The 12521-nt window shown below is 40.6% G+C and overlaps 1 protein-coding gene across 1 annotated transcript in view; it reads right to left on the bottom strand.

Moving 5' to 3' along the window:
- MRPS16 (mitochondrial ribosomal protein S16) overlaps positions 1 to 12521 on the bottom strand; it is a 207468-nt gene that overhangs the window by 141393 nt on the left and 53554 nt on the right. The window contains exon 3 of the mRNA XM_044063059.1: positions 4171 to 4431. Coding sequence (XP_043918994.1) covers positions 4171 to 4431 — 261 coding nt within the window. The remainder of the gene's footprint in view (positions 1 to 4170; positions 4432 to 12521) is intronic.

Below are 12521 nucleotides of genomic sequence, written 5' to 3'. Positions count from 1 at the left end.
CGTGGTACAAAGCCTCTTTAAAGACTACAGTTAAAATAATGAATCCAGGAGGCTTAATAAATTGTATTTTAGACTGTTCAGGAGGCATCCTGGGATGTTATTGGTGGCCCAGTGAGGTAGCGTTCTTGGCTTTAGCGTGCACAGCCAGGACATGCTCCCTCGGTATAGTTGGAGTGGTTGTGTTGGGGGGGGGGTTGAGGGTGAGAAAGGGGTAAAGTTGGAAGTGAATTTGTCACCTAATAAAACATCACCAGGATCAGTGAATGTGGCACCATTAACCACCAGTTCAGCACATTTGGGTGTGCTGCTCTTTAGGTTTCTGGCAAAGTTGAAGAAGGCCTTATGGTTATCTTTCACCTGGGAGGCTACCTCAACCTCAAAGTTGACCTTGCTTGACCTAATTAGCCCTCTTAGTTGCCTATTTAGTTTGAGGAGAGAGTTTTTAACTTTATGGGAATTCCCCTTCCTGACTTTGCCGTAATTTAAACATTTAAATGTAGAATGGCAAACAGTTCAGTGAAAAATAAAGTCTGAAATTATTGGAAGTGAAAAAGAAATAGCAGCCTCCCTAGCAATATTAATACTTTAATGTATTGAATAGAACAATGCACAATTTAGTTTTATTTACAGATAGTGTATTTTTTCTTGAGGATAAAAGTTAATGTTTTCTTAAAGCATAAAGCTGTTTTTCACATCTGTGAGGGTGACAGAGAAGAAAAGAACAAACAGTAAATCATTGTAAAAAAGTGAACACAGGGTACAGCATGGGTTTTAGCACGGGGTAACCTTAATTTTAGGTCCAACAAAACAAACACTTCCAATGAATGTACAAACTTTAATAATTCAAAAAATTCACAAAGGTCTGTAGGATGCAGGCACGAGTTTTAACTGAAATGGAGTGCTTTCGTTCTTCTCTACTTAGAACCAGAACTTCATCAGAATTAAAACTGTTATTTTCTTAAAGTTTTAAAATAGCAAAAACATGAGCTAAGAAATGACTCATTTAAATAAATAATTTAAATATAATACATCATGAACACTTAATTTAATAAAAGGCAAATTACTGGCTAAACTTGTACCATTAAATTAACTAATACTACAATTTAGCTGATCTCAGCAAAAAAATCTACTGATGGATACATTTCCATTTAAGTCTGGGGGGGGGAGGGGAGTGCAGTGTTCAACACAGCTAGCAGTACAACTCCTTACACTCTAGCCAAGTTTCCCAATCCCCCCCAATCAGGAATAACATTCTACCCCACATAAAAGAAAATGTGGGACACGACAAGTTGGTAGCATTCTAAAGTACCCCATTAGTGTTACAATCGTAACTACCATTTTTCGTTATGGCTGTAGTGTAAATATGCAAGATCAAATTTACTCCATCATAAATGCATCTACACTGCTTGCTAGCATGCCCTGCATTTTCTCATACCTCTTTTATGTTTAAATAGGCAAACCTTATTCATAGTCCTCTTAGGACCTTCCAAAACTGATATGAAAGTTTCCTTTTTTTGTAAACAAAATGGAAAGACTGACCCATCTTTTTAATCAAACCCAAAGAATCAGATATTAGCCCAATTCCTTTTAATCAACTCTTTTATATCAAAAACATTACTGCGAAATTGCAACACCACTGCAAAAGATTAACATTGTCAGTATTTAGTTTCTTAAATGAATAGTATTTTTTCAATAAAGGTGGAAGCTTGAACACAATAGGTATAAATCTACTATTTATAGGAAACCAAATTATTGTAATGGGTTTCTCTATTACTGTAGTAGTCACCCAAAACTCTAGTTAAAGGCCAAATGGTTAGACTGAAAAGACTGATATCAGAAGATGCTTATTTTTGAACAGAGCTGCATAATTTGAAAGATATACGTTTGGAAAGGGGTTACCCTCACCAAATGGAAGAAATTACAGCAGACGAAATTAAGGGTCAAGACATAAGTTTCTACCTTTATTGAAAAAAAAAAAAAACTACTTCATTTAAGAAAATAAATACTGCCAATATTAAAATATTCTAGAGCAATGGTGTTGCAATTTCACAATAAGATTGCAGATATAAAAGAGGTGATCAAAAAGAATTGGGCTACTATTTTATATTCTGTCTTCCTGTTTTGTTCATAAAAAGGGAAAATTTTAAAATCACTTTTGGAAGGAACTGTCCTAACAGTGATACAAATAAGGTTTGTCTAAACATAATTTATTAAAAAATGTGGGGCATGCAAGCAGTGTAGATAAATTTATGATGGAATAAATTTGAATTTGGATATTTACCTCACAATCATAACTAACAATGGTACATATGATTATAACACTGATAGGGTAGTTTATATTGCTACCTGCTTGTCATGGCTTGCGTTTTATATAGGCAAAACTGAGAAACCTGTCAGGTGCACAATCTATCAGCATAAATATGCCAGGGTTGGGAATATTAACAATGCACTATGCAAGCATGCTAGAAAATGTGGCGATTGATAAAGAATTTATTTTATGTGGTGGAATAGGTTATTCCTGATGAGAAGAGGGGGGTTGGGAAGATCAGGTATTGCAAAGGAAGTTGCATTAGCAACTACTTTGACAACTTTCCATTTAAGCCTTGCAGCGTTTAAATCAACAGTGTTACATCACCTAGATCAGCCAAACTATAATATTAGTTAATTCATGGTATATGTTTTGTCAATATTTATCTTTTACTGAATTCAGTGTTCATGATGTGTTTTATTTACATGACTTATTTTAAAAGATTTCTTGGATCATATGACGTAATATGTTTTTCTATAGCTATTTAGAACATTACTGAAGTCATGGTTTTATTTCTGATAAAATTCCTATTCTAAATAGTGCAGAACTAAAGCTCTCAATTTGAATTAAACTTGACTGCATTCTATGGGCCTTTGTGTCTTACCTGAATTATTAATTTTAGGTTAGGCAATGCATGTGAATGCAACTCTTGATTTGGGGTAATTTTTTCTATTTGGTGGGTTAATAATTTTTACAGAAAGGGGAGTCTTCTGAAAATATATTTAGTTTTTTGTTTGAGGGTTTCATTAAAACAGAAAGTCTTTATGAATGTTACACAAGTTTAAATGAAGATAAGAAACAAGTACATAAAAGATTAGCCGGATATTAGTGTTTGTGTGTGTGTATATGTAACACAAAAGCTGGAAAAAAAGATTAAAACACTTGTGATGTACACTAAGTGGGAATAGCAGCTTTTTTATCATAATGGCTACGTTCACTTTTTAGTGTGTTCAATCACGTGTACTTTTGAACACATCTGTTCAAGTACATCATACTCATGTTTTTTTATTTGAGAACCTGTAGTTGACTAATACACAAACACACACAGAGTATAGACATATGTATATATGCATGGGTCTTTGTACTTTAGAATTTGCACAATTCTTGGTTCACCCTGTAAGAAAAAGTGTTTTCAGTTCTGCGCTGTCTGCAATATAGTAGAGAAGTGAAGCAGTGACAGTTTAAATCCAAGACCATATCTTCAAAATCACCTAAGGTTTCTCTTCAGCTAGAAGCACAAAAGCATAAGGCAACATAGCACAAATTTTCAGACTACTAAATGCACTTGATAAAGGTGCATTCACTCAAACTCCCATTACATTCACAAGAGTGAACCAACATCCAACGTCCCCCTCCCCCAAAGTAATGTGACACCAGCACAACTGACTTTGCAAAGCAGAGTGCATACTATGAACTATGCACAATAATTACAGCCTGATAATCTTACTGCTAATAAAAAGACAACAGATACATTAAGTCAACAGTGAATGTAGTGGAAACATTTTTTTATATTCTGGACTTGGTCTTTGAGTGTAACACATACACTCTGAAGTACAAAAATATTCCATACTGGTGGGAGGATGGCATCATGCTTAAGGTGTTTACCTTGGAGACACAAGGTGCAGGGCTTGATTCTCTCACATAGGGTAATTGGCTAGGCTTAAAATGGCCCACAAGGGCAGTTAGCCTAATTGGCTAGGCTTAAAATGGCCCACAAGGGCAGTTAGCCTAGTACTAACCTATGAACCTATACAGTACATATTAAACAAACATACAAGTACATAATTACAAATTGCAAATGGGCACACGTTTTGCTTTTCAAATTTCAGCAAAAAATCATTAAAAATTGGTGCTACAATTACCTAATAGTTTGGCCACAGGCTTTGTAGGATGTGCTCCACACCCCAACCAGTACCGTATCCTATCAAAATTAAAGCTAACCAGCTTCTCATTGTAGATGTTTGGCAATGGATCATATGAGCCTAGCTGTTCTAGGTATCTACCATCTCTGGCACGCTTGTTGTAGGCTGCAACAATCCGGTAGAATGGTCTGTTGGTGCAACCGCCCAAAGACATGCGAATGACAACATGTCCCCCATGATAATTCTTTAGAAGTAGTGGTGCTGAAAGAAAAGAGAGAAAGAAAAGATTTATTAAAAACATTAAGAATTTCTTCTGCTTGTCTACATCTCAGAAGCAAAATGTATTAATACTCTATCCATCTGCTTTGTCTCAGACTCCTGTTTAGTGTTTTGAACATTGAATATTACTACGCTTTTTGACCTCCTCCACCTTTGCAGAATCAACAGCCCATTTAACACTCATGCGAAAGGCCACAACCTCCACCAAAACAACAGTATTTGCTAGAGTCACAGATTTGAAACAGAGTGCATTCCCTGCCTTTGTAATAATCTCCCTGTACATGTCAAACAAAGGAACATGTATCATTTCAAAGACAGATTTGACGACTGGACAGAAAATCATACATTTGTGCCTGGGGAATAAGAAAATAAATTCTTATGGGGTAACCAGTATATTCTCAGATACCAAAGGGTGTTGTGGCTAAGCTTCTTGATGTCCCTTCAGCTGTAATTTTAGAATGAGCCTATGGACCTTGGAATATAAACTCAAGGTAGTTGCTTTGGAGAGAAAATACTACACTGAACCAACAAGTAGTCTATGCCTATACAAAGTCCATCTCAAGTGAAATTCAGATTTCTTTAAAACTGATGTTTACTTTTTAAGTGTCAAATATATGGACATTTAAAAGGTATTCTGCCTTTGAAAGAACAGCTTATGCATTTTGTACTTACCAATTCAATGAGATTCAACATAGTCAAGAGACCAGTGATTACATGTAGCCTGGAGACATCAGTGAAAAACTCACAGCAGAAAAACAAATACAAAAATGAAAGAGGAATAACCACAAAATACCAGTACCTGATAACTAACTAAATGTGGTAGGCAACTGAAGGCCCATGACTGAATTAGATAACCATTTGAAATGCTGGGACCAGCTACAGTGAGTCCCAAAACATGGAGAATGACTAATTGAAAGATCGGACTTGTAAATGCCATTTCTCAGAATATTCCCTTTTTTACGACATATGGCGATCTTGGAGTTGGTATATACAAGCTTGGAGGGTGTGGGGGTGGGGGGTGGCATATCCCCCCCCTGCAAAAACAAGTTTAAATGAGAACAGCGATTTTCAAGATTCAATCTTCTCCAGGTTTTCAGTCTTTTTTTGGCTTTTCAGCAGCATTTGAGTGTCAACATTTCAATAGGGAGCTGCTGAATTAATATTTCAACCACATAGATCAGAGTACTCAAATCAGAATGGTCCTTATACAGAATGTTGAAGAATTTAGGGGATATGCTGTGTTACATGAGAGGTTGCCACTACCTTAAATTAAAGGTCAAACATTCAACAAACTCTCAGTTGACCCGGATTTAATTTTAGGGGACCTTGGGAGGGTCTACTACAGGAGCCTTCATGCCAGTAGCTGGTGACATACTTGCTGAATAACACAAATGCTCAAACTCCCACTTCCTCAATCTCCCATTTCTATGCAGTGGTTTCTGGCCCAGAAATTGTAGTTATTAGCCGTTTGGGCAATTTTTCCATCTCTCTCAACTTTCCGATTTAAAAGCCCGCATTTGCCTAGTTTCTTTCCTGTAACTAGTCTAGTTCAGATACAGATTCTTAGTTTTAGCACTTAAATTTGCTTATTTGTGCTCGGCACTTGTTCAGAACTTGTTGCAAGCACTAAATAAACTACAAATTACTACAGCACTCACCCTTCCTCATTACCTAGAGGAAAACAGTTTTTGTACTTACTTTCTTCACTTACTTAGAAAAAAACAGCTCTTTTACTCACTTTCCTCACTTGTCTAGAGGAAAATAGTGTTTTATTCATGCATGTCCAGGGTCATCTCCCGGTGTTCTCTCCTGTCTATCTGATTAATCTGGGCATCTTGGGGCAATGTAGCAATTGCCTCATGTACACAGACAACCCTCTCCTCCTACCACCCAACACTACAACCTGTGAGAGATGCACTTATCTAGCCAAACTGGAGGTAAAGCTCTCTCCAACCAAGACTGAACTTGACAGTCAAGAGGAGAAGGTAAACACTTGCACCACACCGCACTCATCACATAGTCCCAATAAACCTACACCACCAAAATCCACTCAGAGAAACACCAAAATCCACTCAGAGAAACACAAACATTTGTGGAGGCTCTCAGTAATAATCTGCTCAAGCAAGAGAGACCTCCAAAGCAGAAAAGCAAGCAACCTCCACCCCCCCCAACACAACACAAATGACACAGCCCACAGACTCAGTGTGCCACTCAACCACAACCCATAAGGCAAAAAAACGCACCCAACACACTAGTCATAGGTGACTCTATAGTCAGGCACACTGATGTCCCACTCACCAGGCTACACAAGGAGAAGGTTACTGTCAGCTGCCTGTCGGGTGCCAGGATCCACCACATAACCCACGCACTCAGGTCATTCTACAACAAGTACAAATATGACTCTGTCATTGTCCATGTTGATGTGAATGACCTGAGACTTATCTCCCTGGACTACATATACCGCAGTACAAGGACAAAATGATTGACTTCAACAATTGGCTAGGCTTCTGGTGTCATTCTAAGGAGATCCAGTATCTGTCTGCCTGGGATGACATGGTCGACAGACCACAATTGCTTTGCCAGAGATGGCCTGCACCTGTCACCCCTGGGATTCCGGATACTGGCTAAGCCTTTTGCCGCCCCTATAGTGCCTTTTTTAGGCAAGGTTCAAATGACAAATTCACCACCGTAACAGGAAGAGGCAACCAAAAACTGAGGGTAATGCTACTCAATGCTAGAAGTCTAAATCTTAAAATGCACTCCCTCGAGGCACCCCTTAAAATGGAGAACATCGATACCTGTGCAGTGACCGAGACCTGGTTCAAGGCTCCAGAGAGCACCCCTGGATTACCAGGCTATAACTCATACCACACTTTTACGGCCATCTAACCTGGACCGGAACACCAAAGGTGGAGGTGTGTCCATATTCATTAAGGATATCCACACCTCCAGGCTAGTTGCTCAGCATAATCCATCCGAGGTTATCCACGGGCTGCGTCCTACATGAACTCCAAGAAGAGCTAAACCCAAACATAAAACTACTGTTCAATCTCAGCCTTACTACAGGATATGTGCCCAAAGAGTGGCGTACAGCAACAGTGGTCCCTCTCCATAAAGGTGGTGCCTCAACGGATCCTGGAAACTATCGCCCCATAAGCCTGACTAGCTTGGTCTGCAAAGCTATGGAAAGGATCATCATGGACCTCATAAATAAAGATATTGGGGACCTACAGACACTGGATCCTACCCAGTTCGGCTTTGTTAAGGGCAGATCCTGCCTCTTAAACCTGGTTGATTTCTTTGAAACAGTCACCAAGGCCATTGACGAGGGGAAGGTGGTCCACACAGCCTACCTGGACCTCGCAAAAGCCTTCGATACAATACCCCACTCGGGCATTATAGATAAGCTCACCAGCTTAAATATAAACCCCAATGTCACTAGATGGATTGCAAACTGGCTCAAGGACAGAACCCACATGGTTAGAATTGCTGGAGCCATGTCAGACTCCAAACCAGTTACAAGTGGTGTCCCACAAGGCTCAGTCCTGGGACCTCTCTTGTTCGGTATATATTTCTCGGAGGTACAGGCCAACAGGGAAGGACTGTGGCTGACCAAGTTCGCAGATGACTGCAAACTGGGCACCATAATTGACTCTCCAGCCGACACAAGCATCCTCCAAAAGGGCCTCATAGAAACAGACAACTGATGCCAGAGCCATGGCCTCAAGCTAAATGCCAAAAAGTGTATAGTCATCCCCTTTGGCAAAAACAAAGTGCCCACAAATTACCACATAGGTGGTAATCCATTAAGTACAGAAGAAGTAATTAGGGACCTGGGGACCCAAGTTGATAGCAATCTCTCATTTGACAACCATGTGGCCAAAGTGGTTAGAAAAACATTTTATATAGCCAACCTAATCATGAAGGGATTCACATCTAGATCAGGGGAGGTCATCGTGCCTCTTTACTCATCCCTCATCAGGCCCATAATTGAGTACAATGCCCTTTTGGGATGTACCTTACCAGACACCTGCAGCAACTGGAAAGACCCCAAAAGTACCTCACCAAGAGGATCAAAGGGCTCAAACAGATGCCATATGCTGCCTGGTTAAAGAAACTCCAGCTCTACTCAGTGGCATACCGCCTGTTCAGAGGCGATCTGTGCCTGACGTATAAAGCCATGTCCAACCCGGAATTAATGGACACGCTGCACCTCAGAAAATCCAAATCCCATCGAGCTATGCGCTCGAGAGACCTGAACCTCAGCACTGAAATAAATAGGACATGCTGGAGGGACAGATTCATAACCCAGAGGCTCCCTTCACTCTGGAATAAAATCCCAGTCCAGGTTAGGCAGAGTCCCTCATTGACTCTCTTCAAGAGGAATCTTGATGAGTGGATGGGAAATCGTAGGTTTACCCCGGGTATCACTTCTGTGTCACTGTTAGACAGAGGCACAGTATACTAACCTCGAAAAAGGGCATAGCAAAATAAATTTAAAATGGGTGGCGAAAGCCAAACACATTCTGGCTAGGCTTATAAATGCCCTAGGGCAGATAGCCTAGTATGAACCTATGTGCAACTAACTCTGGGCAAAACTGCAATCCAAATTGTAGCTTGCTACAGGTCCCTCACCATGCCAAAGGATTCCCACTCCTCTTTTCCTGATATACTGGAAAATATTAGGGTTCAACCAAACACCCTAATAATGGGCGATTTCAACTACCCCACCATTAACTGGAAAACTACTCATGTACCAACTCCTGTGCTCAACGCTTTCTGGAATTCATAAATTTCAATGCCCTGGATCAACTTATCCACACACCCACCAGAGGCAACAATATCCTAGACCTAGTCATTACCAACATGAGTGACCGGTGTTCCACACCTGAAGTCAATTCCTCGTTAGTCAGATCAGACCATAAGCTAATCACCCTAGATATCCACATCCCGCCCCCACCCCCCATTAAGGAAACCACGGTAAAAAATTTCTCCAAAGCCAACTTCATGCTTAAGACAGAAGTGGCGAACTTCATGACACCCATGCAGATGGACAATACAGTTACGACTGCTGAATCCTACACAAATGCACTCCATAAGCACTTACATGAGTGCATGGATCATGCTATCCCAAACAGAACCAAGATGCTATCCTCCAAAAAAAGGAAGCCAATCTGGTAGTCCCCTACCATAAATAAACTCTAACAGAAGAAAGAAACCGTTGCAAAAGAGAGTAAAATTCCACGAGTGGAGGAGCTCCCTGGTCAGCCTCAGTAAGAAGCTGAGATCCCTTATAAGATTCTCCAAAGCTAGCTACAAAAACAAAATTGCCACTGATTCTAGGGACAACCACAACGCATTCTATAGCTATGTCAAGAATCTCAATGGCAACACCCAGATCTGCTCTGAGTTACAGCACAATGGCATGGAAATTACAGAACCAACTGATATTGCCAACATCCTGGCAGATAGGTTCAGTGTTTTACCCCCTCCCACTCCCTAAAAGGCCCATATCTATACAGGAAGAATGCAGAGTCTCTGTAATCACAGCTACGCAGGTAAAAGCTACACTCTCTAAAGCAAAAAACACAGCATCCATGGGACATCCCAGGCAGCGCTTTACACGAACTTCAGAACAAACTGGCTCCTTACCCAAGCACCATGTTCAATCACAGCCTCAAGTGGCTGGTTATGTACATGCCAGTGGGGACACTGTCCTCAATGATGGGTCTGATAATGGCTGAGACTGGTACTATAACTTCCTTGGACCTTGGTGCTATACAGCTGCTTATGGGTTGGGTGACATAGAATAATTTTCTTACTATCCTGGCTAGGAGTTGGTCGAACACCATACTACTGTCTATATACGTTCCCAGATCCCTATCAGATCAACTCTTAGGGATGTTTTATCAATGAAATAATTAGACTGGGTGGATGATTTCTCGGGCACTATAATGCACTTCTTTACACCGAGTTTTAATCCATGGCTTTCGCACCAGTCATTTGCTTGTCTTTGACCCTCTTACAGGAAAATGGCATTATGGGGGGAATCTCCGAAAGCCCCATTCAAAATCATCTGTGAACTTGGTGAGCCAGAGGTTTTTGACATTAGCCTTGACCTTCACGAAGTAGATGCCAAACAGGAACAGGCCCAACACGGAGCCCTTTGGTACTCCACTGTGTCTTGGTGGAGATAATCTCACTGATCATTATTTCTTGGGTCCTGTCTGTGAGCCAGCTGACAATCCAGCGAGTTAGGTGGGGATTTATGCCTAGTTACATGCATTTGTCAACAATACCTGAGTGAGGTATTGTATCAAATGTCTTGGCCAGGTCTAGGTAGGTGGTATGCACACCATTTTCCCCTCATACATAGCCATGGTGACCCTCTCGAAGAAGTATATCAAGTTAAGTAGACAAGACTTTCCCTTAAAGACAAATGGGATGGGTTCAGTAGGCTTCCAATGTCCTTTCATGATGATTTCCATGATAATTCATTCCATGGCTTTGCATGTTACACTTGTCAGACTGATGGGAATGTAGTTTCTTGGGGTCAACTGATGGCCCACCCTCTCTGCACAGTAATCCACCATCTCTGCAATGTAGTCATTTTACAAATGTAATTCCAGCTAGTTTGCAGGATTATCCTGTGTGAATTAATTCTGGGCCAACTCTAATGTGGTTTATTTCTTAGTGGCATTAGAAGGTAGGCTGGTCTGTCTGAGCTAGGAATCACATAGGGAGGCTGATTAGTCATTTTTGTCTGCTTCTATAAAATTTGGAGTATCTGCTTGATGCTGCTCACTACACAGCAGCAGTTAGTAGTGCCCTGTTATATACTTGGGCACAAAGAACTGACATTTTCCATATAAAACTACCCAACTAAAACAAAGAGTGAGAAGGTCACACACAAAAACTAAAACAAAGAGGGAGAAGGCCACACAGAAAAACCAATCAGAAAAAACTAAGTGAAAACTCCAGCCAAGCTAGAACTTCCACTGAGTGACCTCTCAAACCTCTTGTAACAGAGGCACATGGGATATATGCAAATGACCCTTATGAACATCAGGTGTTTCAGCTAACTGTCGATACCGAATGCCCATGACTTAATTCTTTTTAAGTCATTTCAGTGGACAATTTCAGGCCAATAAAGCGACTAGATGTGGATATGCATATTTCGGTCCCGTTATGACCTCATCAGCACAGCATAAGCAGAGTATTTGACTAAGCATAAGATAAGTCATGGGCATTCAGTACTGCCAATTAGCTGAAACATCTGATGTTCATAAGGGTCATCTGCATATATCCCATGTGCCTCTGTTACAAGAGGTTTGAGAGGTCACTCAGTGGAAGTTGTATAAAACTACCCGTGAAATTTCCACAGTACTCAGATGCGCAAACAGAAACTAGTTTGTGCACTGAGGCACACCCACCATGAGTTTGGTCTTAGTCGTGATTGTAATCTACACTCTTAAAGCAACCAAGCTAGCCTGTTAGCTGTAAACACCACTTGAACCATCCCCCCGTAGAACACAAAATAAGGATGAACACGTACTTCCTGCCATCTCTGCAGTCAGCCTGTTAAATATGGGTATCCGGAAACAATGAAGCAATTGTCTCGTGTTTACGGACAACCACTTAATTCTTAAACAATCTGATATGGTGTGCGACAGATGTAGTTATACGCCTGTAACAAACGTGTTGTAGTAACACACACACTCCACACCCATCTCACACAGTATGGATCAGAGATGCATACCCACACATGCTAAGGCTCTTAAAATGTTCTCACTAAACCACAAAGACCTCCCAGACATTCCACAAATAAAGTATCCTCAGCAACCTCAAGAGCATTCTATTAAATCAAGACCCAACACAATACATACAGACAAATACCAGAGTACCTAAATTTCTAAGCCCATAACACATACCAACACACAACCCAATATTTTATTTGTAGAAGACTCCATTGTCAGACATGCAGATGTCCCACTCATCAAGCTAAGGAAAAGTTTACGGTCAGTTGTCTGTCGGGGGCCAAGATTCATCAGACCATGTATGAGTACTGGAAC

The sequence above is a fragment of the Protopterus annectens genome, chromosome 2.part1, assembly GCF_019279795.1.
Source record: "Protopterus annectens isolate FY-2018-M chromosome 2.part1, PAN1.0, whole genome shotgun sequence".
Classification (NCBI taxonomy): domain Eukaryota; kingdom Metazoa; phylum Chordata; order Ceratodontiformes; family Protopteridae; genus Protopterus; species Protopterus annectens.
Note: the sequence above shows the minus strand (reverse complement) of the source record. Positions and strands in the feature narration are given on the sequence as shown.